At 37.9% G+C, this 27402-nt stretch overlaps 1 protein-coding gene across 2 annotated transcripts in view; it reads left to right on the top strand.

The window, feature by feature from the left end:
• The window catches only part of JAM2 (junctional adhesion molecule 2), a 67537-nt gene that overhangs the window by 35130 nt on the left and 5005 nt on the right, over positions 1-27402 (top strand). The window contains exons 2-8 of one of the 2 annotated variants that reach the window (XM_036851372.1): positions 5160-5225; positions 12447-12554; positions 13974-14126; positions 16899-17101; positions 20952-21051; positions 25532-25639; positions 25766-27402. In XM_036851372.1, the coding sequence (XP_036707267.1) occupies positions 5160-5225; positions 12447-12554; positions 13974-14126; positions 16899-17101; positions 20952-21051; positions 25532-25639; positions 25766-25818 (791 nt within the window). In that variant the 3' untranslated portion in view covers positions 25819-27402. The remainder of the gene's footprint in view (positions 1-5159; positions 5226-12446; positions 12555-13973; positions 14127-16898; positions 17102-20951; positions 21052-25531; positions 25640-25765) is intronic. The other variant, XM_036851371.1, reaches the window with a different exon arrangement.

The raw sequence follows: 27402 nt of genomic DNA on the forward strand, positions 1-27402 counted from the left end.
CACCGCAATGAGAAGCCCACGCACCGCGACGAAGAGTAGCCCCCGCTCGCCGCAACTAGAGAAAGCCCGCATGCAGCAACAAAGACGCAATGCAGCCAAAAATAAATAATATAAATAAATTTTAAAAAAGAAAACACATGGCTATTTTTATTTTTGAAAACTTATGAAATAATTTATACTCACAGTTTTTATGACTTGCTTTTATGCACGGTATTCTCTCTAACGTACTTTTTTAAAAGAATTTTTTATTGGGGTATAGTTGATTTACAATACTGTGTTAGTTTCAGGCGTACAGCAAAGTGAATCAGTTACACATATACGTATATACACTCTTTTTTAGATTCTTTTCCCATATAGGTCATTACAGAGTATTGAGTAGAGTTCCCTGTGCTATACAGTAGGTCCTTATTAGTTAGTTATTAGTCCTTATTTATTTTTGGCTGCGTTGGGTCTTCATTGCTGCACGCGGACTTTCTCTAGTTGTGGCGAGCGGGGACTACTCTTTGTTGTGGTGCGCGGGCTTCTCATTGTGGTGGCTTCTCTTGTGGAGCACGGGCTCTAGGTACACAGGCTTCAATAGTTATGGCACGCAGGCTCAGTAGTTGTGGCTCACGGGCTCTAGAGCACAGGCTCAGTAGTTGTGGCGCACGGGCTTAGTTGCTCCACGGCACATGGGATCTTCCCGGACCAGGGCTCGAACCCGTGTCCCCTGCATTGGCAGGCAGATTCTTAACCACTGTGCCACCAGGGGAGTCCTCTATAATGTACTTTTAAAACAAACAGAAAACCTCTGTAACATCTCAGTTTTTCCTAATCATGTTTTCAATGAAAAGTGTTCACTTAAATAACACTTTTATAGTAAATTTTTAAGCTGTGATAGTGTGAATACATATTTATTCTTAGTCAAACCAAATTATTTTAGATGGGTGATAGACATATAAGAACTTACATTCTTACAGTGGGGGGAGAAAAGAATCACAAAGGTTTTATTTGACTAGGAATTACTTGACTTGGAGATTTAGAAGTTATGGAAATAATCATCTCTTAATCTCATTTTATGAACTTCTGCCAGTGATTTTGGCACACATCCATAACTATGAAAGACGTTTTGTAGCTAGGTTTAAAACAATTTTTGACCTTAACCAGCGGCCCTACGTGACAAGTTTTTGTTTATTTTTCTACTTAACTTACTCAAGAAAAGTGAAGAAAAAAAATCAGTTCAAGAAAGCAGCCAGCAGCCTGCCAGTGCAGGGGACACAGGTCGAGCCCTGGTCTGGGAAGATCCCGCATGCCACGGAGCAACTGAGCCCGTGTGCCACAACTACTGAAGCCCACGCGCCTAGAGCCCGTGCTCTGCAACAAGAGAAGCCACCGCAGTGAGAAGCCCGCACACAGCAACGAAGAGTAGCCCCCGCTCGCCGCAACTAGAGAAAACCCGCGTGCAGCAACAAAGACCCAACACAGCCAAAAATAAATAAATTAAATAAATAAATAAATATATTAAAAAAAAAAAAAGAATACGGCCAACAGATCCTATTCCTAACATCTGCTAGTGAAATATTGATACAAAACATTTTGCTTTCATAAATAGAGTTATTGGGTTCAAGTTAGAAAAATAAAACTGAATTCGAAGACTTAGGCTGGAAAACAGTAGAAATCTTATTTTTTTTTTAAGATTTAGAGCTTTCTGTTTAAATAAGTTCAATGTAAGTGACTACACTTTAAAAAATATTTTTACTTAATTAAAGGCAAACCTTGAAGTAAATAGAATTAGAGGAAGCAAGACAGCTAGGAGAAGATGCTTAAAATCATTGAAGGAAATATTCAGCCTACCAAGAAATGCTATCTATTCATTAATTTAATAGTACTAAGCCCCATTATAATTTTTTTGCCTTCATAGTTTTTGCAATTCAACCAATCCTTTCTTTTTCCTTGTCTGAGACACATTTTTTTTTCTATTCAAATATATACATACAAAAGTTATGAGGGAATTAATAAAATTCCTGAAGTTAACAGCTGTTATTTTCCATAGAACTTTAAAAGTGATTTTTGAAAATTGAAGAAATAATTCTCAAAGGAAGTTTTAGCAAGTAGAAAAGTGGAACTGAGAAAAGGGAAGAGGGACTTCCCTGGTGGCGCAGTGGTTAAGAGTCTGCCTGCTAATGCAGGGCACATGGGTTTGATCCCTGGTCCAGGAAGATCCCACATGCCACGGAGCAACTAAGCCCGTGCACCACAACTACTGAGCCCGTGTGCCACAACTACTGAAGCCTGCGTGCCTAGAGCCCATGCTCTGCAACTGCAACAAGAGAGGACTCTGCAGTGAGAAGCCTGTGCACCACAACGAAGAGTAGACCCCACTCGCCACAACTAGAGAAAGCCCGCACGCAGCAACAAAGACCCAACGCAGCCAAAAATTAATTAATTAATTACTTTTTTAAAAAAAAGGAAAAGGAAAAGATGATTCAATCTGATCCTAAATCTTACAGTCTCAGATTGGACTAATGTTTGCCTCAAATGAAAGTAGGCCCAAGACTCCTAAAGAAAATAAACATTCTCAGTAGGCAGTGTGGTGTTTGAAAAGTTCAAAGATGTGATGTGAAGGGAACAAAGATTATCTTTTCCTATTTTGCCAACATTGTCCCCTCAACTGGTTTCTAGGGAATATGAATCTTCATTGTTTTGTCTAAAAAGTATACTAAAATAGTTCAAAAGTCACGAGAAACGCCAGTCATAATTGGAACTTCTCTGAGCACACTAATTTACACATTTCTAAAGGAGAAAAGAGACTCTTTCAAAGTGTACTTCGAAAGTTTCACAGAATAATGGTTTAGAATCAGAATCACAGGCAAAAACATTCAACGATCAGGTCATTTAAACGTAGGTGTAATGCACGAGGACCCATGAGACCCTAACTTTTCTCCAGCTCACTTAAGAGGATTCTGGCTTGGCCAGCTTAGTCTCTTCCCTTCCTCTGCTGTCTGAAAATCCAAACCCTCCTTTTGGACTCTACAAAATAAAGTTGAGGCAGGAGAGGAGAAGCTGGAAAAGAAAGGCATGAGGGGCTGGGGGGGAGCGGTTCAGAGGACTATGGGACATATTCTAGCATGTGACAAAAGTACATGGAAAAGGGAAAATAGAGTATTTTAAAAGATTTCTTGGACCCCTTCATGGTTTTTGAAATATGCAAGCAAAAGAGTTATTTTGAAATTACTCTTTGGTGGCTCCAATACCTCTCTAAGACTGAGCCAAGTGGGTTACTGCTTTATACAAGTATATTTACAAGGGTCAGTAAAAAGGATCAGTTCAGGCCTACGTTCTTCACATAGATTTGCCAGTTTCCTTAGTGAAGATGTTTTCAATTTAGAGATACGTAGAACCTGAATAGTTAAACAATGTTGAACAGTTGAGCTAGACATTTGAGGTTTATAGTTTTTTGAGATTTTTAATTTCACAATTAGATTTGCTGTCCAGGCTTCCAAGAGAAGAGAGAAAGGAAAAAAAAAAATTATCCAAATAGCATGTATTCTTCAGGAGTGATAAAATCTGCCACAGTGGAAGATTCATTTACATGTCAATGTACTTATAGATGAATGATTGAAAGACAAGATGCCATGTCATATGAAGGATTTTTCTCTCCTTCACAAAAGTGTAATAAATTATTTCATAGTTAAGAAATTCTGATCTTATAGGAACTTTCAAAATCCTTGAACTCATGGTTCCTTGCCCTCCTTAAGTCTATTCCTGGGTTGTCAAACCAGCCTAGCTGTAAGTCTAGAGCAGTGGTTCTCAACCAGGTAGGACTTCCCCATCCTACACTCAGGGGACATTTGGCAATATCTAGGAACATTTTTGGTTGTCATGACTTGGGGTAGGGGGGTAGGGATGCCACTGGCATCTGGTGGGTAGAAGCAAGTGATACTGCAAAGCATCCTACAATGCACAGGACAGCCTCCCACAACAAAGAATGATCTAGTCTCAAATGTCAGTAGTGTCAACATTGAGAAAGCTTTATCTAGAGCTTTCCTCTGAGGTTACCTTAGTGCCCTACTTCTCCAGTCATAGCCTCTTAGCTTCCATCTTCCTGTTACTCTTCTGAGCCAGTCCTTGCCTTGCTTATTACCACCAATTTCTCAACCTATGCCATCTTCATTAGACCAGTGGACTTTTCCACCAGGCATCTTTGTTAATCTGCAGTCCTTCCTCATAGTTCAGCTTGGGAGGAACGTGATGTGAGGCCCAGTATAGAAGAGTAATAAACACTGTGGGCTTTGGGTATAATTTAGGTAAGTTAAAATCCCAGATCCACCACTTACTACTAATATAACCTTGGCCAAGTTTCTTACCCTCTCTGTGCCTCCGTTTCCCCACCTGAAAAATATGTGGATTTCATCAGGTGGGGAAACTGATAATATCGTCACCATCAATCATCATCATCATCATCATCATCATCATCATATCAGATCCCATTAGGGATTTCAGTCCTATAGATCAGTGATTTTTCCAGGATTGGAAAATCATGGAACTGTTTAGGGGGATAACAAAGGTGTTCTGTTTGCATTTTTTATCAGAACTTTATTATACAAAGTTTGTAATCATTATATATTATGTATATACTATGTACATATGTACCATGTATATGTCATGTACATACTATGTATGTACTATGTACATTTCATAGTAAATACGTTGAATGACTCATTTCTATATGATATAGGTATAGTCAGGGATAAGTTCATAAAGCAATTTATGTCCTTACATAAAGCACTAAAAATAATTAGCTTTTATTTGCAGGGGGCAATACCTGTGACAGTACTAGATCGCACATTAGGCTGAATTAAGGACATAAACTCTTGTTTAGCAGTTGAGCTTGTGAGAGTGTGTTGTCTGGGGGGGCTGCAGGGGGGAGGGGCGCAAATAGATGCATGAGTTCTGCTTTGGGAAATGCTTAAAGGGCAAAGCCACAATATAGAAAATGGAAAAAACATATAGTTTGCCTTAGCTTTTCCTATTTCGATACTTTAAAACTTATGTGTTATGAATTGTGTGAAACTGTCACCAAACTTCAGGCTAGTTTTCTTTAACATGGCATCCCATTCAAACATTTGAAAATGGCCTTTTGCACTATTTTAATTATCCTATCTCTTTTAATCTTTCAGATCATAAGGCCTATGGATTCTCTGCCTCAAAAGATCATCAAGTAGTCACAGCAATAGAGTATCAAGGTAGAGTACCTGACTGATTTTCACGGTCTGTATTGTTGAAATAACTCACAGAGATGACACACGTTAGTGCCTTTCTATCTGTCAGGAACCTCTGTCTCACTTCGTGCTAACTCCTCTGCTGAAATGCTGCTCACTGCTGTTTCCCCCTTGAGAACTGTTTCTCCACCTCCTCAGTAGAAATTTTGGACATTCCACGAGAGACCTGATGTACAAAGAATGTCTCATTACATAAAGTATCTGCAACAAAGCAAATCTAATTTGTAAAACTGGGAGAAGGAGATCTTGCAAAGTTTCCAGTCAGCTAAATTTGGTAAATGGGAATTAACACTGCAAACCCCACTCTATGTATTTAAGATAAAGTTAATATAGCCTATTGTTGGGGTATCATTTTGCTACTTATTTTAGCCTCTTAAAATATTTATAAGGGAGGAGTTGGTATTTAACAGGTATAAAATTTCAATTTTGCAAGATGAAAAAGTTCTGGAGATTGCTTGCACAACAATGTGAATATATGTAATACTACTGAACTGTACAGTAAAAATCATTGAGCAGGTAAATTTTAAGTTATGTGTATTTTATCACAATTAAAAAAATTTTTTAAGGATCTAATAACCAAAAAGAATTATGAGCCTTTATAAATTTACTTCAAATGTTGACTATCTACTACTTCTCTGAAGGGTTTTTACCTAGAACACATTAATAATACTGGGCAACCAGAAAAATTACTGTTTCTTAAATGTGATGCTTCTTTAGACCATAAACATTTAAGAAACTCATTTCAAATGTCTGATCCCTTTTCTTTAGGCATGTCTTAGTTTCCTGCAGTTGGAGAGAGATAGGTTTGGAGTGAAGAGAAAAAGATTTTAAAAAGGGGCCTGGCGTGAGAAGAATTAAATGATCTAGTATTTAACCGGTGCTTACAGACATGCCTGGCATATAGTAAGTTATATGTGCTTGTTAAATAATAATATGCTATAATAAGAATCAGTGAATCAGTCATTCACTTAAATAATTATTTAGGTTATTCAGGTTCTTTGAAGTCCTAATATTTTACATGATTAACCTAATAAAACACTCTTTATCATGACGTAGTTTTAAATGGGAAGAGATGGGAAACAGAAATTAATGATTGGCAGTAATTTGGGACTATGGAGTACTTACAGGGAAGACAAACAGGGCTGGGTGAGATGCCCAAAAGGAGACTGGAAAAGCCAGTGAGTGAGCACAGTGAGAGGAAAAGGGATCAGGGTATCCATGTGGGACAAAGGAAACAAAGTTAATTTCTCTCACTTTTTACTTTTCTGGAGGATCTTACTGTTGGGTCCAACTGGATACCACAGATATTCATCTCTGCCTCCCCAGGCCCTACGCCATGATATCTGAATTAGGATGCAAAAAGTGTATTCTTTAGTCTTACATTACTTTAAAAAAATGTATTAAGGCGAAATTCACATAACATAAAATTCACGATGTTAAAGTGAACGATTAAGTGTCATTTATTATATCCACAATGTTGTGTGACCACCACCTCTATCTAGTTTCAAAGCATTTCCAACACTCTAAACTAAAACCCTGTACCATTTTTATATCACTTTAAAATGTATGTTTTATTTTGAAAATAAATCCTTCTACAGATAGGAAATAGAAAATCCTTCTATGTTTATTGCAATCAAATGTTAGTCTTATTTACTCCCAAGTATTTTCTATTTTTTTAATCTCGCCTCTGCTCCTTTTAATAAAAAATTATATTTTGATTCTATTTTATATGTGCTCCAATCATTCCAACTTGGCTTTCCATAAAGCAAAAATAAATTTCTATCTATCTTCTTCAACATTTCACTTTTAGGATATTTTATGCAGTAACTTAATTTTACTTAAAGTCTAAAATATTTTTTTGTTTTTACTTTTCTTAATTGAAGTATAGTTGATTTACAATGTTGTGTTAATTTCTGCTGCACAGCAAAGTGACTCGGTTGGTTATGCATATATACATTATACATTCTTTTTTATATTCTTTTCCATTACAGTTTATCCCAGGACACTGAATATAGTTCCCTGTGCTATACAGTAGGACCTTGTTGTCCATCCATTCCATATGTAATAATTTGTATCTACTAACCCTAATCTCCCAGTCTATCCTCCCCCACCTTCCCTCCCGCTTGGCAACCACAAGTCTGTTCTCTATGTCTGTGAGTCTGTTTCTGTTTTTTAGATAGGTTCATTTGTGTCATATATTAGATTCCACATATAAGTGATATCATATGGTATTTGGCTTTCTCTTTCTGACTTACTTCACTTAATATAATAATCTCTAGCGGCATTCATGTTGCTGCAAATGGCTTTTTCTTTTTTTTAATTTATTTATTTTATTTTTGGCTATGTCGGGTCTTTGTTGCTGCGCACAGGCTTTTCTCTGGTTGCAGCGAGCGGGGGCTACTCTTCGTTGCGGTCCGCGGGCTTCTCATTGCAGTGGCTTCTCTTGTTTCGGAGCATGCGGGCTTCAGTAGTTGTGGCACTTGGGTTCAGTAGTTGTGGCTCGCGGGCTCCAGAGTGGAGCCTCAGTAGTTGTGGCGCACGGGCTTAGTTGCTCCGCAGCATGTGGCATCTTCCCGGACCAGGGCTCGAACCCTTGTTCCCTGCATTGGCAGGCAGATTCTTAACCACTGCACTACCAGGGAAGCCCCCTGTAAATGGCTTTTTTTTTTTAATGGCTGAGTAGTTAGTATTCCACTGTATATATGTACCACCTCTTCTTTATCCATTCATCTGTCGATGGACATTTAGGTTGTTTCCATGTCTTGGCTATTGTGAATAGTGCTGCTATGAACATAGGGGTGCATGTATCTTTTTGAATTATAGTTTTGTCCGGATATATGCCCAGGAATGGGACTGCTGGATCATATGGTAATTCTAGTTTTAGTTTTCTGAGGGACCTCCATACTATTTTCTGTAGTGGCTGCACGAGCTTACATTCCCACCAACAGTGCAAGAGGGTTCCCTTTTCTCCACACCCTCTCCAGCACTTGTTATTTGTAGGCTTTTTAATGATGGCCATTCTGACTGGTGTGAGGTGGTATCTCATTGTAGTTCTGATTTGCATTTCTCTAATAATTAACAATATTGAGCATCTTTCATGTGCCTATTGGCCATCTGTACGTCTTCTTTGGAGAAACGTCTATTTAGGTCTTCTGCCTATTTTTTGATTGGGTTGTTTGTTTTTTTTGTTGTTGAGTTGTACTAAAATATTTTATGATTTGTGTATATGTATATGTGTGTTCCCCCCAATTCATTCAGTTTTTTGTCTCTTGTCTCTCTGATGTCAATAAATCATGAATTAATTAATTCCTTCTTTTCAGTACTGCTTTTCTGTATCACTTCCCATAGTGAGGCCAAAAGCAGAATGAGGGTAAAGCGAGGGCTGCTCTGCCAGGCTTGTAAATTACATGAGCAGCCTTATGCAGAGAGCACAACCCTGAGAGCAATAAATCAGAATCTAATAGCATGCTTTTCTCCACAGAAGTAATAATTTATGGTAATTCTCCAGAACTACTTTGGTAGTATCCATTCTCTTCTTGCATTATGTAAGATTTTGATGATTTTTAACTTGAGCACAGAGAATGAAATCAAACAAGAGTCAACAATACAGAATCTTAGAAAAATTAAAATTCACAATGATTCTAGCGGTGTGATTCCTTAAAGTGATTATTTTGCTACATGTTGAACAAATGCTTTTTCCAAACAAAGAATTATCTTTTCTCAATCCAAACTGGAACAGGTATTTTTGGCAATGTAATAATCATCTTAATAGAAAAACTTGGTGCATTTTTCTGTCCTAATATGCCTTGCTTTGAGAAAGTATGATTTATGTCTATATTATTTTCTTTGCTGTCTCAAACACAGGAAACACTTTAGCTCAAATCTGAGTAATTTGGAGGTAGATTTATGATGTTATTAAGTATGGATTTCTACCATGCCAAGGCAAGCTTACAATTACAAGTAAGAGAAGTGCCTCATGGGTAAAAGTAATAATAACCATTTATGGAACATGGACTATATACAGAGTACCATGTGCACCCAAGTATGTAAATATATTATCTCATTTAATCTTTACCACAACTTTGCAAGATGAGTAATGTTGTTTTTGTCATTTTACAGATGTGAACACAATCACATCTTTTTTTAAAAAGTTAAATAATTTGCTCAATATCACACATCTGGTTTATGGCAGAGGTCTAACTTCAAAGCCTGCGCCTTAAACCACTATATTATGGCATAATAACGCCGAGGGCTAGACACAGAAAATTATGCTGGCCACGGATGTTGAATTTTGGCTGAAAAGAGAGAGGAGAGTTCATGGTAGTTAGCTTCTCAGTTCACTTAGTTCTTTATCCTCAGATGTTGGCCCCGTGATTCTAGTAGATTTACTGTTTCTCACAGTTTTGGAGGTCAAGGTGTTCCCCTGCTTGGAACACTCCCAAAGAACCACAAGGCGAAATTCAGATTCCAGGAAATTCAAAAATTCAAATTCCCTCTTTTAAGTCTTTGGTTAAATATCACCTTCTAAATGAGGTGAACTCCGACTGCTCTATTTTTTAAAACTGCACCCCCAATCCCCAGATTCCCAAACTTCCTGTACTCTGATCTACTCTTATTTTCATAGCACTCATGACCTCTTAACATACTGTATAATTCACTTCGTGGTATTTCTTGTGTGTCTGACCCCCTGCAAACTGTAAGATCCCGAAGGGAAGGGATCTTTGTTTTGCTCACTGCTATAGCTCAAGAACAATGCCAGACACACAGTAAATACTCAATATATTTTGGACAAATTGCATAGACCATTTCTCCACATTTTATATGGTCAATGAGATTGAGGCTGGAGTGGAGTCACTTCACTTAAGAAAACCATTGGTTACATTTTTAACATAATTTCTGCAGAGGTTTTCCACAGAGTAATGAGTATAGAAATCAGGAAGAACTGACCAAAAGGAGCGTGTGTGTGAGTGTGTGTGTGTGTGTGTGTCCAGTTAAATATGTGAAACAATATGATTATTTGAGTGTAAATTTATTCCTAAGACCTAGGAGTGTGAGCTAAAAATGAGTGTGGGTGTGTGTTTAATTGTTGGAAACTCAACAAAATACGGGAAGGAAACCTATCTAAAACTCAAGACTCCGGAAGGCCACCACCCATTCTCCGTAATAACAGAACAGAACCACGTTTCCTCAGACAAGTCCCTCGGCACACATTTGTCTGTGTAACGTAATTGTAAACACGTCTGTAAAATGATGTCTGTTTGTAACATAAAACCTGTTTTTAAAACTAGGTATCCTTAAAAACAACTTTTAGATTTTTTTTCCTTGTCTTTCTTTTCTCTATCCTACTTTCTATCTTCCATTACCTGTTATTCTATTTCTATATTTCTAGCAATGTGTGTGGAACTAAAAAAAAAAATTAGAAACTACATTTTAACAGAAAAATCATAATTCTGTCACACAGAAATCATCACTGGGTTAATATTTTCATACATATTTATACAGGCTTTTTATCCATATCTATGTGTATACGTTTAATAAAACCTGGGATAAATATTATAAGTATTGCTTTCTAATCTACCATGTCATGTAATATCCTGAATTATTTTTTTTTTAACGGCATTAAGTCTGCTTAACATCAAAATCAGAGGTATGAGAAGGATTTTACCATAGTTTCTCTTCTAGTCAAAGACGCTTTGTTTTTTAGGTCAAACTGTATGCATTGTGGAGGAAAAAATGTTTCAGAAATATGAAGTTGAGGGAACTCTGCTCAGTACTCTGTAATAACCTATATGGGAAAAGAATCTGAAAAAGAATGGATATATGTATATGTATAACTGAATCACTTTGCAGTACACCTGAAACTAACGCAACATTGTAAATCAACTATATTCCAATATAAAATAAAAACTTAAAAAAATATGAAGTTGACACTCCGGAGAGCTGGCTGAAACATACTTTAAAAAATAGTTAGAACTAGAGGTTTCCATTTGGCAACTTGAAGCAGTTGGCAGGCAGGCCCTGGGTTTTTCTTCCGTCCGTCATCTTGTTTGGACAGTTAAAAGAGGGGGCTCCTTGGGTAGTTCCAGGAATTCTTTAATGACATAAGTGCAGTAAATTCCCTGTGGTAAAGTAACCTTAGTGAGCTACATTGAGGCGGTTAAACCTGATGCCAAGATTAAATCTTTGAATAATTTTTCTGGATTGAGGTGAGGGGTAGGAGTCAATGATTTATTAGGAGACCATATTGGGTGTGTATTAATGTATTTTCAGAGAAGGTTATCAAAAAAGGGATCTGAGTGAGAATGCAGCGTGTTGAGGGACCATTTGGGGTTCCATAGCACGGCCTGGGCCGGGCTAAGTGCCTTTCTTTTTTTTTTAATATTTTATTTATTTATTTATTTTTGGGTGTGTTGGGTCTTCGTTTCTGTGCGAGGGCTTTCTCTAGTTGTGGCAAGCGGGGGCCACTCCTCATCGCGGTGCGCGGGCCTCTTCACCATCGCGGCCTCTCTTGTTGCGGAGCACAGGCTCCAGACGCGCAGGCTCAGTAATTGTGGCTCACGGGCCCAGCCGCTCCGCGGCATGTGGGATCTTCCCAGACCAGGGCTCGAACCCGTGTCCCCTGCGTCAGCAGGCAGATTCTCAACCACTGCGCCACCAGGGAAGCCCATAAGTGCCTTTCTTAGGCAGTAGGTGTGAGCATCCACTATTTACCTCCATCCTGGCACTCATCACCTTGGACTGAAATTACACTGTCTTATTTGTCTCTTCTACCAGACTGTAAACTCCTTGAAGACTGAGATAGATGGGGAAGAAAAAGATAAATAGTTAATCATAGCTGCCATTTTTAAAGACTTACTATGTCCAGGCATGTGTGCTTTGCATATATTATTGTATATGAAGACTCAACAACTCTATGAGATACTATCTTATTTTACAGATGACAACTGAGGCTCAAGAACTAGGGAAAGTAGCATAGTGTCACAAAATTATTTTGCGAAATAATCGTAATGCTTTCAATTCATCTTTGAATTAAGCCAACATGGTACCTGTTGAGGAAATTTATAAATAAATAAATGAATGAATGTATAAAAGAATAATTTAAGGATGTTAAAAATTTATTAATTAACTAAAAGATTATTTCAGAGGGACAATTTTTTTAAAAAGTATTTTTGTTTTTGTTCCTAGAGGTTATTTTAGCCTGTAAATACCCAAAGAAGACCAGTTCCTCCAGATTGGAGTGGAAGAAACTGGGGCACAGTGTCTCCTTTGTCTACTATCAACAGGCTCTTCAAGGTAAGATGCTGGGACTCGATAAGGTGAGAGCAAGAGAGCACCAAATACCCCAGGTCCTTTAATTAACCAATGAGGGCAGGACATGGCTGATGACTGAGAATGTGTTTCTGTAAGTGTGAGATGAAACCAGTAGAGACTGAGACCCAAAACACAACAACCACAAAAACAGAGGACAGAGAACAGAAGAAATTCACCTCCATGCATGAACTCCATGGAGGCCCTGGACCCCTCATTTCTCACCTCACTTCTAGAGGATGTAAGATGCCATTGTTCTTGCTGGCCCAGTAGATTAAACTCTTGAGAGAAAGGAAGAAAAGATGGTGTGGGGTTGGGATGAAGGGTCACTGCTCGATTGTAGTAACTTTACCCTTTTTCCATATCACCATTGAGAAAGCAAGGCCATCACTGAGAAGTTTAGGGAGTTAAGACTTAGGGGAAGGTAAATACAGCTACCCTTATCCAGTGCTTTCATTTTTACATTTTTTATTGTTATACATTTCTTTATACTCCCTACCCTTCTTGTTGAATATATAGTGAACTTTTAATTTAAAGTATTGGTAATGATAGATAAAATGCAATGATGTCTGGGATTTAGTTCAAAATAATCCAGTGGTTAAAGGTACAGATGTAGTAAGACAGGCCTAGCATTGATTAAAATTACAGTTGGGTGATGGTTTGTTGAGGTTCATTTTACTATACTCTCTAATTTTGTGCATGCTTGAAATTTTCCATTATAATTATTTTAAAAGTTGGAAATACAACTTAAGTATAATAAACAGGTTATTATTTTAAAATACGTTTTACTTTAATTTTAAAGAATTAAACAAGTGAGCAAATGTTTAAAGTTCATAGAAAATTTAAAATATCCCTCTGGTTCTTACCTGTTAAGATAGGATTACGGGCAGCAGAGGCCTAATAGCACAGCTGTCTTTACTAGAATTTTCTGTAATGCTAATCTAACATGATACAAAACACTATTTTAATTCCGCACAAATTACTATCAAAAACTAATCCAAAGAATGTTTTTAAAGACCCCCTCACCTTCTTTTTTGTGGCAGTATCATGCAAGCCACCACACATGAAGTTACTGTTCCAGCTAGTTAAACTAGGCTCTCCAGTATCTTTTGAAGATGTGAATCTATTTATTCTAGCATACTAAAAAGGGGATGAGGCAGGAATGAGGGTTGAATTCTTTAAAATAAAATATGGGAATACGGAACTGAGTGTTCTTTTGTGAACAGCATGACATTCTAAAAAAGAAATAGAAATTTGAAAGAGCAGCACTCATATATACTTTTTAAATTGAGTTTATTAATAGGAAAATAAATGCAGTGGTTACTGAATGAAGTGACTAGAGAAAGGTACTGTATAGAAAGTTATTATATCATTATTAACATCATTGTCCTCTTTTTCTAAAAGGAGATTTTAAAGATCGAGCTGAGATGATAGATTTCAGCATACGGATCAAAAATGTTACGAGAAATGATGCCGGGAAATATCGTTGTGAAGTTAGTGCCCCATCTGAACAAGGTCAAAACCTGGAAGAGGATACACTCACTCTAGAAGTATTAGGTGATGTGCTTGTCTCTGTGTGATTACTGTTCCCACCCTCATCCCCATCATCCAACCCTGGAGCAATGAGGCAACTCAGGGCCCCAGAGAGTAAAGTTATAAAGGTGGACCACCAGCACCGCTGTTCCTGCAGAATCTTGGCTATTACTCCTTTTTCACCTCGTTGGCTGCTGAAATTTTACTGTTACTAACTTATTACGACAAAATCTCTTTTCACTTAAGATTGAGGTAAACCTTAATGGTCCTCCACTGTACATAGAAGCATTTTCCCCAAGAGTTTATTTATTTATTTATTTTTTAACATCTTTATTGGAGTATAATTGCTTCACAATGGTGTGTTAGTTTCTGCTTTATCGAGAGTTTATTTTTCAATCACTTTCAGCAAAGGTAGTAATTCTCTTACCATATAAAATAGTCTCAAATGAGATGATAGAAAAGCAATAAAACAAAAAAAGTATTGGGATTAGGAGATGCAAGCTATTATATATATAGAATGAATAAACAACAAAGTCCTACTGTATAGCACAGGGAACTATATTCAATATCCTGTGATAAACCATAATGGAAAAGAATATGAAAACCAGTGTATATATATGTATAACTGAATCACTTTGCTGTACGGCAGAAATTAACACAACATTATAAATCAACTATACTTCAATAAAATAAATTTTTTTAAAAATGTAGGCTGGGGAAGTATAGAAGTTATTTTGGTAAAGAAAGGAAATTAGCATTTATTATGCAGCTAGTATGCATTAGGCTCTTTCACATGTGTAATTTTACTTAATCTTTACTAACAACCTGATTTTTACAGATGAGGAGATAGGTGCTAAGTGATTTTCCTAAGGCTGCAGAGCTAGTAAGTATCTGGACCAGGATTTGGATCCAGATGGGGTTAAGTTCAAAGCCAATATATTTAGTTACTCTAAGACTCACTGATAGATAGCAACTGCCCATGATGACAATTGGTGAGGAAATGATCAGTTCTTCTCCATAGATGTTACTATAAACTACTAAGCAAAGAGAATAAAACAACTCCTCTTCCTTTTTCTATATAGTCCAGGCTCTTTCTAAAATTCTAATGATGTACTTACTGTTATAGAAGAAATTTCATTCAGAAAACCTTGCAGGAGATTCAGCTGGTGTATTAGTCTTCTGCTACATACCAAATGATCACAAACTTAGCAGCTTAAAACAACCACCCATTTATTAGCTCACGGTTCTGTAGATCAGAAGCTCAGCACAATGTGGCTGGGTTCTCTGCCCAGGATATCACAAGCCTGAGATCAAGGAGTCTGCTGGGCTTAATTCTTGACTGGAGGCTCTGGAAGCAAATCTGCCGTCAAGCTCATTTATTCTTGTTGGCAGATTTCAGTTCCTTATGGTTGTAGAACTGAGGTCCCCTCTCCATGCTGGCTATCAGCTGGAGGCCACGCTCAGTTCCTAGAGCCACCACATTCCTTGCCATGGGGCCTCTCTATCTACAACCCGACAAAAGCATGTTGAATCCTTCTTGCGTTTTGAATCTCTGAATTTCCTTTCTGTGACCAACCAGAGAAAACTACTTTTAAAGAGGTCATGTGGGGACTTCCCTGGTGGTCCAGTGGGTAAGACTCCACGCTTCCAATGCAGGGGGCATGGGTTTGATTCCTGGTCGGCAAACTAGATCCCGCATGCATGCCCGCAACTAAGAAGTCCACAGGCCGCAACAAAGATCCTGCATGCCACAAGACCCGGTGCAGCCTAAATAAATAAACAAATAAATAAATTTTTAAAACATCAAAAAAAAAAAGAGGTCATGTCATTAGGGCAGACCCATCTAAATAATCTCCCCTACCTTAAAGACAAGAGATTTGGGACCTTAATTACATCTCTAAAATCCCTTCAGTGTAGTAGCTACATTCGTGTTTGATTGAATAACTGAGAGAACATGTACATACACCAGGGCCGGGGAACTTGGGGGACCATGTTAGAACTCTGCCTACACAGACAGTTCTGGGTTTTCCTGGATTTAAGTAAAGTCTGGTTTACTTTACAAATCCCTGGGACCAGAATAACCTTAATTCAGGTATTCTCTATCTTGGCCTGAATGGGATTTTAGTTTGAGTACTGATCCTGAAAATATACTCAGGTTTGACTTTGTTTGAATATAGTTGATAATAACACATTAAAATCATTGATGAGGGGAAAAGTAGAGATTGTTTATCTAGAAAAGAATAGCTGCTGTAGTAGCTAATGTAGTGTTTGCAAGTGTAACAGGTAAGCCCTGAACTCTCAGTGAGTGGCTTACATAATGGAACTTTCTTTCTCATGTAAGTAAAGTCTAAATAATTGGAGACAGAGATAGCAGTGGTGGAACTGTATTGCCCTACTTAATGAAATCAGTAGGGACCCAAGCTAATGTAAGCGTGACATCTTTGATACATAGCTTTCTGAGGTCACCATGGCTATTGACACCACCTTGGTAGTAGGAGGGGGAGGGGAGGGAACGGATGGAGAATCATACAGGAAGCTTTTATGGATCAGGCATGGGAATAGCATATATGACTTTTCCCCAGATTCCATTGGTCAGAACTCATGCATGTGATCCCATCTGGCTACAAGGGGGCTGGCAAATGTGGTCTAGCTGTGTGCCTGTGAAGAAAGGAAGTGGGTCTCTTGAACAAGTAGCCAGTCTCTGTCACAGGTGTCCAATAAATCCATCTTTAGCTGGCTGTTAAAATCCTCATTTAGCTTGTAAATAACCAATGCCATTTGACTTCCATCTTCCAGTGGCTCCGGCAGTTCCATCATGTGAAGTACCGAGTTCTGCACTGCGTGGAACTGTGGTGGAGTTGCGATGTCAAGACAAAGAAGGCAACCCGGCTCCTGAATACACGTGGTTTAAGGATGGCATCCGTTTGCTAGAGAATCCAAAACTTGGCTCTCCAAGTGCCAACAGCTCGTACACAATGAATACGAAATCTGGAACTCTGGTAAGGTCATTTCAATCTGGAACTCTGGTAAGGCCTAATAACTGTCTTGCATTTGGAAAAAAATATATTAGAACTAAAATAATGGAGAGTAGAGGGCTGATACCATTGCTCGTTAAGTAGAGAGAGGAAAGGGTAGCAGGAAAGATGGCAGCACTGACACAGAGAAGTGATGGAAAAGGCTGCCACAGGAGAGGAGAAGACAAAACAGAGAACTAGGGAGTTGGACACAAAAAGGTCTGCACCAGGGGCCTGACGCAGGCCAAGATGGAGTCATGATGATGGATCAGGCCTGGAAAGGTACTAGGTGCAGTCTCATATTTATTATATCAGGGAAATGCATGAAAACTCCCTTGGGAAGGGGACCCTCCTACACTGTTGGTGGGAATGTAAACTGATGCAGCCACTATGGAAAACAGTACAGAGGTTCCTTAAAAAACTAAAAATAGAGCTACCATATGATCCTGCAGTCCCACTCCTGGACATATATCCAGAGAAAACTAATTTAAAAAGATACATGCACCTGAATGTTCATAGCAGCACTATTTACAATAACCAAGACATAGAAGCAACCTAAGTGTCCACTGACAGACGAAAGGATAAAAAAGATGTGCTGTATATATATATATATACACACACACACACACACACACACACACACACACATATATATACACACACACATATATATCGCATATATTTCATTCTTTTGTATTTATATATAAAAGAATGAAATAATGCCATTTGCAGCAACATGGATGGACCTAGAGATTATCATAATAAGTGAAGTAAGTCAGACAGAGAAAGACAAATATCATATGACATCACTTATCTGTGGAATCTAAAATGTGATACAGGGCTTCCCTGGTGGCACAGTGGTTAAGAATCCGCTTGCCAATGCAGGGGAAATGGGTTCGAGCCCTGGTCCAGGAAGATCCCGCATGCTGCAGAGCAACTAAGCCCACGCACCGCAACTACTGAGCCTGTACTCTAGAGCTTGCGTGCCACAACTACTGAAGCCCATGCATCTAGAGCCAGTGCTCCGCAACAAGAGAAGCCACCGCAATGAGAAGCCCGCGCGCCGCAACAAAGAGTAGCCCCTGCTCGCCGCAACCAGAGAAAGATTGCGTGCAGCAATGAAGACCCAATGCAGCCAAAAATTAATAAATAAATAAATTTTTTTAAAAAAGGTAAACAAGAAGGTCCTACTGTATAGTGCAGAGAACTATATTCAATATCTTGTAATCAACCATAAGGGAAAAGATTCTGAAAAAGAATAGAGATATACATGTATGTATAACTGAACACCAGAAACTTAACACAACATTGTAAATCAACTATACTTTAATAAAAAATTTTTTAAAAATAGAAAACTCTCTTGGGGATGCCCTGACCTCAGTACCAGCCATGTGAGAATAGTGACTCTTGCCAACCTATGATAGGATGTCTGTGTTACTAAACTCTTCCATGACTAGCTCGTCAACAATTGACTTTGTGACTTGAGTATCTATTACTTTAGATTTAGTCCAGATTGTCTGATCGATTGAAAAGCCTTTCTAAGGAATCCTGTTGGAAATCTGTAAATAAGATCTTTAAAGTTAATGCCATTTACAAATAAAAGTATTTTTACTGTTTTTGTCTCTGACATTTTAGGGTAGAGATGGGAGTAAAAAAAGACAATTAAATTTGAAGCTTTTTTTTTTTTATTCAAAGTAATATGTCAGTTTAAAAATGCTGCATTTCCAGCAAGCCAGAATTACTATCACAACCACTATCAAAAGAATCTTAAAGGCATGGTAATAACAAATTTTAATAAATTTTTAGAGGAGGTATAGTATTTCCTTTCATCCCTTCAGTCTACAAGTGCACGATAACATTTAAAAAGTAGATCCTCTGGTAAGTAATAAAGCATATTGATAAAGTGACTGAAAGATAAACATATCGGTGGATTGATATGGCTACTCCCCAAGGAAGGGACGCTCTGGCCCTTTCAGCGTCAGCAGGCTCAGTCAGCAGGTCCGAGTGATTTTACACTGAGAAATTGGGCAGAAAACCTGCTGTCACACTTGGCTATATTTACTTTTCAAATTTATTTTTTCTCAGAGCAGGTGATGAAAAGCCCCAAGGCAAGTCTGAAAAGATACAGATTCACTTTCCTCAGCTCAACCCTTGAAATATCTGTGATGTCAAAGGGGTGCACCAGGGCAGAACCAGGATGGGTTATTTTCTGAAAAATGAGCAAAACAAAGACTCCAGTGTATGGAAGACAACGGCTTCCTTTTAATCACCAGTTATAATATCCTGGAAGATCATTTTCGGTTTTAGTCTAACTTACTGTTTATACATAACCTTGGCTTTGAGTTCATGGTGAACATCTTTAAAGGAGTCTGGCTCTTGGGACTGATGCTTCCATAAAGTGAGAATACACAAGGGAAAGCTTTCTATCGCACCATGTTGAAGGATACAGAAAGAAGAGGTATATGGGTAGTGGGTAGGGAAAAGAGAGGAAAAGGCCTTCAATAGATCAAAACCCTGGCTGTTTTTAGGCACATATATTACATGAGGATACAAGACAATGAGGAGGTGCTCCTTGGAGGTTCATGGCCTCTCTTGGAGGCAGTCAGCAGTGACCACTGTGGTACCGAGGGTGTGACAGGAGGATACTGAAGGAATGGGTCTGAGCACCCCTCTCCCCCTCCTTAGGTCCTGGCAGGATCCTTGAAGGTGTCCAGAACACACTGAATTCCCTCCCTCCTACTAACTACCTAACCAACTTCTCTCCTTCTATCCATCTATCTACCCATTGTTTCTTTCCTCCTGTCTGCCCGCCTGCCTCCCTTCCTTCTCTTTCCTTCCTTCCTTCCTGAAATTCTCCAAGGTGCTAAACTACTGTGAAGCCTGTTACATCAAAGTCTTGCCTCTCAGTTGCTTTGGCACAGAGTAGACAGAACAAGGGTTGGTTGGACTTTATCTTTTCATAATTTTCACAAATTCTACAACTGATAGAATTTGTAATCCTATAAATGACATCAAGACTTTCCTAGGCCCTGTGCTACTTCCTGGTAGTAACTCTGGCTCTTTAGAGGAAGTGTTCATTGTTTGCTGCTGCAGTGAACTCATTTGTGACTTAGAAAACTGCCTTTAAGGCCAAGGAGGCCTTTATTTATAAATGGTGTTTCCTAGGATTTAGAACTACCTACAGTACTTAATACTACCATGTGCTGTAAACTTTAAAAAATGCCCACTGTCTTCCTAACTGTACTACTTTTTCAGTATCACACACTAAAAAAGACACTTCCTGTATATACTTAAGTCTTTCTCTGTCAAATTAAACAGAGGCCTAGCTAATTACTCCTTGAAGACATGGCAGATTTCTGAATTCACTGTAAAGATATAAAGTCCTAGGGACTTCCCTGGTGGCGCAGTGGTTGGGAATCTGCCTGCCGGTGCAGGGGTCACGGGTTTGATCCCTGGTCCGGGAAGATCCCACATGCCGCAGAGCAACGAAGCCCGTGCGCCACAACTACTGAGCCCGTGCTCTAGAGCCCGCGAGCCACAACTACTGAAGCCCACTCGACTAGAGCCCATGCTCCGCAAGAAGAGAAGCCACCGCAATGAGAAGCCTGCGCACTGCAGAAGAGTAGCTCCCATTTGCCTCAACTAGAGAAAGCCTGCGTGCAGTAACGAAGACCCACTGCAGCCAAAAATAAAATTAAAAATAAATTTATAAAGTCCTAAGTCACTGAAAAGGAAAGACCAACTTAATGGTAAATTTAAGGAACACAGTTCTTTTGGGAGTCTACTGATAGATTTATTGCTTAAATAAATACGTATTTTTTTCTTCTACAAATAGCAATTTAATACTGTTTCAAAACTGGACAGTGGAGAATATTCCTGCGAAGCCCGTAATTCTGTTGGACATCGCAGGTGTCCTGGGAAACGAATGCAAATAGGTAAGCACAAAATATTGGGAGGAACAAATGGTTTGCAATTAGTACGTGCAAATATTTGGGGGTGGAAGGAGCAAGGAGTAAGTAAGAGCTGAGTTATTTGAAGGATAAATGGAAGGGAATGTTTAAAATCAGTTTGACATAATGTTACAAAAAGCAAACATGCTGTTTTAATCCAGCTTCCAAGCAAGACAGGAATATTTATCATTGTATTTTACAGATTTTTGAATTTTTCAAATAATTAATTTTAAAATATGCTCATCTGAGCAATCCTCTTTCAAACAAAATCTAAGAGCCCTATAAGTTGCTCGGAGTCAAGAATTCAGAATGGGGGTTCGAATTCCAGCTCTGCCACTTATTAACTACACGCTCTTGGGCAAGTTAATTAACCTCCGTGCCTCAGTCTCCCCAAAATTGAAGTTATAATACACTGTCCTCATAGAATTGTTAGGAAGATTAAAATAATTAATATTCGAAAGTGTTAGAATGGCACTGGTGTATTTTGAGCACTATATAGGTACTGGCTATTTTAATTGTTGGTAATTTTTTTCAAACCCCTGAAATACTACGTTTTTACTTAGTATATTTATACTTATTGCAGAGCAGGCTGTCCAAAAAGACACTTTTTTTTTTTTTTTTCGCCATGCTGCGCGGCTTGCAGGATCTCAGTTCCCCAACCAGGAGCTGAACCCGGGCCACGGCAGTGAAAGCGCCGAGTCCTAGGCCATCACGGAACTCCCAAGACATGTTGAATATAGTTATGGATCTAGTTTGCTATAAAACATAGCTGCCATATATTATATTACACAAAATAAGCTGCTTAGAGTCGAGTAAAATTCAGGCTCAATTATCTTTTCAGATTACATGAGTTTCAGAGCAAACATTGTTTCTCATTTTACTTTTAACAATTTGGTTAAATTCGTCCTCGTATGAAAGCCGTGTTTTGAAAATGGTTGTGTAATAGAGAGGGAGAAGCTGGAGATGTCACCCGAGGGGTTAAAGGTCACTTGAACTATGCATTTTTTCCACGCGTCTTGAACTATGCAGATACGTGGGCAGTAATTTATATTGTCTGTGTACAGTTAACTCAGCATGATATTTTAAAGAAAATATAATCTTATTAGACTTCAGGATATCCAAAGTATAAGATATTCAATAGTATACTCTCCACAGGTAAGTTTGAATTTCAGGTTTTTAAAAAAAATTCGGGGACACATATTATCTACCCAACTCACTCAAGTGTTGACATTTAAAGTCAAACATAAGCATTTGCTTAAATTATGAGAAAATATCCCTCTCAGTGCTGCTTTGGAGTTATTAGAAAATTCACTATCACATTTTATTTTTTCTTTAAATGATCATGTTTAATTTCAGTGCCTAGTTTAGTTTTTGTTTTTTTTTTATTTAATTTTTTTGGCTGTGTTGGGTCTTTGTTTCTATGCGAGGGCCTTCTCTAGTTGTGGCAAGCGGGGGCCACTCTTCATCGCGGTGCGCGGGCCTCTCACTATCGCGGCCTCTCTTGTTGCGGAGCACAGGCTCCAGACGCGCAGGCTCAGTAGTTGTGGCTCACGGGCCCAGTTGCTTCGCGGCATGTGGGATCTTCCCAGACCAGGGCTCGAACCCGTGTCCCCTGCATTGGCAGGCAGATTCTCAACCACTGCGCCGCCAGGGAAGCCCCCTAATTTAGTTTTATCTTAAGAAATAATATAGGTGAAGTCATGGTTTTGACATACTAGTTAAATTTTTCCTAGCATGCAGTGAATAAATACATAACAAACTTTAAAGTTCTGTGTTTTGCTAGTAGTATCACTTTAATTTGAACATGATTTCCACGCATCTATTCTTTCTGGTATAAGTTGACTTAAAAGTTAGAATTGCTTTGTTTAAAGCTCACCCATTGATCCTCGATGTTTTACATCCTTGGTTTGGAATTCAGATCTTTGGAAATACATAATTCATGAAGTCTTATTTCCAGTTTTCTTTGTGAATTATCACCAACAACTTGTAACCAAAACCTGTTTACTGTTCTAAATAAATCCTTTCTGAAGTACAGAAAGAAAGTAAATCATGGGTTTGCTGATTATTCCCAGGCTACTTCATTGTACAACTCCAGAAAATTCTGCTCACACTTAGCATTTTAGCATTTGGTCCCTTTCCTTTTATTTTAGAATAATGATACCCTCCTTTTATTGTAGCTTTTTTTTTAAGAAAGAACACACAATATTTTCATACACGTTATTACATTTTCTCTTTAGTGAGGCATAATAAGGTGGGCATATTACTTGCTCAGAATCTCACAGTAATGACAAATGGGATGAACACAACTTACCTCTAACTTACAAGTCTTCTATCTTCTATTTCTTTGAAGAAAATAAAATAACGTTTATACCATGAGTTAGTACTTACAGGATAAGACAGTTTTTTTGTTTAGAATTTGCCTTTAGCTTGAATCCTTCATAGATGTCAGATTCATTGACAAACTACAGGACAGTTTTTTGTCAATGAAAATTTCAATCTAAGGGTGATTATAGCCCTTAGGTTAAACCCTTTGTAGGTGTCAAATCATTGACTATTACAAAGAAAATCGTAGGCAGTTTGGTTCTCAGGAGTTTTATTTAGTTATTAATTTAATTTTGCCTTAGTTTATGATTATTGTGGAGTTCCTTTTTTCCTCTCTGCTATTTTTTATCCAAGTGAATAAATAGATGAATCTCAACCTCCCAATACCCAAGCAAATATGAACTGAGTTTATATCAAGCAATAATTAAGGTTTCCTACTCTAATCAAATTACTCAGCCTTTTGAAAGATTGACCCAGTTACCTTTTTTTAAAAAATCAGTTAATATTTCAGAGGCATCTGGAAAAATTAATAACACTTGGCATTAAGAAAAAAATTTAAGACCAGGAAGTTTCATGATAAGCAGACTCATTCAAATAATATTTCTTTAAAAATCACTCCCAAACTGTGCACTGCTTTAAAATATCTAAAATTACTATTGAGAAACTGCTACCTAATATTTTCTCCAAGTTATTTAACCATATGCTAATTAATACTTGCTTTTAAAAAAAGAACTCTTTGTTCCTTTAAAAATGTAGGAATTTGCATATTGATCAATACATAAGAAGTGTCTAAATGACAGAAGAGTGTGGCTCGTGAAATCCTCATGGACAAGATGGAAAAATGTGACCCAAATTGAATGTGTAGATGGATTCACACATGGTTGGATACCTCACCCAGAGCATGCTAGTAAATTTTGTCATATGAAGATACATGTCTAATAGCCTGTTAAATAGTTCTTTCCCAAAGTCATGTTTATCATTTTATTAATGACTTGAATGTATTTTTGATGCAGTTCCCAGTTGCAGAAATATTAACCTCAGAAGGTTAATAATCTAATTCTTGGGCAACAGAATCAGTAACTGGAAAAACCTCACAAGTTGGTAACATGGTAGTGATATTTCAAAGTTAGGTCCAAAAAATGCAGTTATATTGGGTTAGAGGAAAGGTGACTTAGTAGCAACAGGAAAAAGCCTTGGGAAGTTTAATTCATTTTTAACTTAATGGGATAACAGTTTAATGGCATATACGTATGTGGGTGTGTATGTGTGCGTGTGTACACACACCCAACCACAAGCCCATATAAATTCAAGAAAGAAGATGTTTCTGATACCTAGTTTTATAGAACAACAGTGGCATGGGCTTTCTTTGGGGCTGAATGAATTTTCCGTATTTGTGAAATTGACACAGATGACGATGTAGAGGAATTTTAAGGGAAATTTGAGGGGAGTGTTGTAGTAGAATACTTGAACTCACTGAACTTCAAAGCTCACTTCCAATCTGGTATTTAATCATATGGATTATTGCATCTCCAAATGCATGCAAGAGAATACCATACATTTTATTTCTGGATCATAGAACTTTTTAAAATTTAAGATTCTTGCAAGACTTAGCTCTGTTAATATTTTCAATCAATTTTGAACCATGTCCGTGGAAGTGAGTTAGTGGAACAGGCTTAAAAAGCATGAAACTATCTGTGTTTATGGTATAGCTACAAAGGGGAGCTTTTTTTTGTTTTGTTTTAATAAATTTATTTATTTATTTATTTCTGGCTATGTTGGGTCTTCGTTGCTGTGCGCGGGCTTTCTCTAGTTGCGGCGAGCAGAAGCTACTCTTCAGTGCAGTGTGCGGGCTTCTCATTGAGGTGGCTTCTCTTGTTGTGGAACGTGGGCTCTAGGTGCGCGGGCTTCAGTAGTTGTGTCACGCGGGCTCAGTAGTTGTGGTGCACGGGCTCAGTTGCTCCATAGCATGTGGGATCTTCCCGGACCAGGGCTCGAACCTGTGTCCCTTGCACTGGCAGGCGGATTCTTAACCACTGCGCCACCAGGGAAGTCCAAGGGGAGTTTTTTGAGCTTTTTTGATTTAATGACTACATCGGTCCGTCTTTTTGACATGAATTCATGCCTGGTTTATTTTGCATTCCAGATGATCTCAACATAAGTGGCATCATAGCAGCTGTAGTCGTTGTGGCCTTAGTGATTTCTGTCTGTGGCCTTGGCGTGTGCTATGCTCAGAGGAAAGGCTACTTTTCAAGTAAGTGAATTTCACTCTTTGCCAGACAACTTCTTGTGGATATAGAGTTTCCTTCTGAGACACTGTTTCTCCTAAGATGTTCTAACAGACTCTGGAGAATATTTTTCGTTCATTTTCTTGCAATAGAAAATGTCCAAGATGACACGAAGGTGAGTCATGAAGCACCCCGGCGAATATAGGGAGGAAAAGCAGAGGTGTCTTATCGCAACATTCCAGGAATCATCACAGAATATGTGAGAGGCACCGGGGAGGGGCATAGTGCAGCGATACTGAGAGATGTGCAATGGGGGTGGATATTTATAGTACACGTACATGTATTTAAGATCCTTTTATTTTAAGTAAGGGATTGTATATCTCAAGATGAAAATTAATTTCTAGTTTTATGATAAGAAATTTCATTGCAATAAATCTGTGAAATGTTTTATCAGTATAGAACAGTGGAATGTTGAATGTCGAATTTAGCACAACTGTATTTAGAAGACAATTGTTCAATTAAAAACTAGAAACCTATTGTATTATAGTTGCTTCTGAGGTTTTTAATTCTTCAAGTTTAGGTCTCTTGGAACTCCCATTTGGTGATACAATAGGTTTGATGTAAATGGATGAGATTTTTAAGTGTTTTATTCTCTTAATGCGTTTCTTTACTCCCAGTCTTTAAAATTATCTGAGACCTTCAAAGTTGCAGAACTCCATCAAGTCCACTAAAAATAGTGTATAAAGTAGAATTTTTAAGGATAATAAATTTATAGCATGAACAAGTTTTAGACCTGCTGTTTTATAGGGAACATTAATTTTGAAATTTAGGTTTAAAAAATATCTTATACCAAAATAAAACTTAAATTTAAAGGGGGTTTGTAATAATACCTATAAATAGGTATTGTAAAATGTATCCATGAATGTGGTTTCAAGGATATTCCCTATAATTAAGAATAACTGCTCTGTGAATTAATAGTAGCTGTTGTGTGGTTCTCCTATCCAGTCCAGTGTAATGTAATCCGGCTGAGTCCCCCTGCTGGTCACCAGTGGAAATACAGACAGATAAGGTTGCTCATTCAAAATTCTTGTCTTTTCTCTCTACCTGCAAAGAATACCTGTCTGAGTGTTTTTATTAAAGACTTGGTAAACGTTTTTTCTTAAAACACTGAAATAATTAAAGATTTTACGTGAATATTATTAGTTCATTAGCTAAGAATGTTACTCCCGTTTTCATCTAGCAGGAAATCTATCTAAGAGAACCATTTTCTTGAACTTGCATTTCAGACAGGGGTTGGCAAACTATGACCCAGGGACCCAATCTGGTCTGCCACTTGATTTTCTATGGCCCACGAGCTAAGAATGGTTTTTACATATAAACATTGCAGTCTATTTGATAATAGGGAACCCTCACGTTGAACCCCCAAATAAGAGAAATGTTATCCCTCCAAAGAATTCCATTCGTCTAATTAGTAGACCTGTATTACAAGACTTTGATTATTATTGTTATATTTTTAATTCATTGATAAAAATGTTTGAAAATTTGTTTTCTCTTTTGTTATGTAAGTACTTACTTAATATCCTCGATTTTACCTCTTTGCCCACAAAGCCTAAAACATTTGCCATGTGGACCTTTACAGAAAAAGTTTGCCAACGCTTGATTTAGAAGGTATACAATGTCAGCAAGTGAGACTCAACACTGAGAAAAAGGAATTAAGCTCAAACTCATTTTTATATGAATCTGTATCATACCCTATTAATTCTTGCATTAATGATATATACTTGTTCTT

Source organism: Balaenoptera musculus, chromosome 4 (assembly GCF_009873245.2).
Source record: "Balaenoptera musculus isolate JJ_BM4_2016_0621 chromosome 4, mBalMus1.pri.v3, whole genome shotgun sequence".
Taxonomy (NCBI): domain Eukaryota; kingdom Metazoa; phylum Chordata; class Mammalia; order Artiodactyla; family Balaenopteridae; genus Balaenoptera; species Balaenoptera musculus.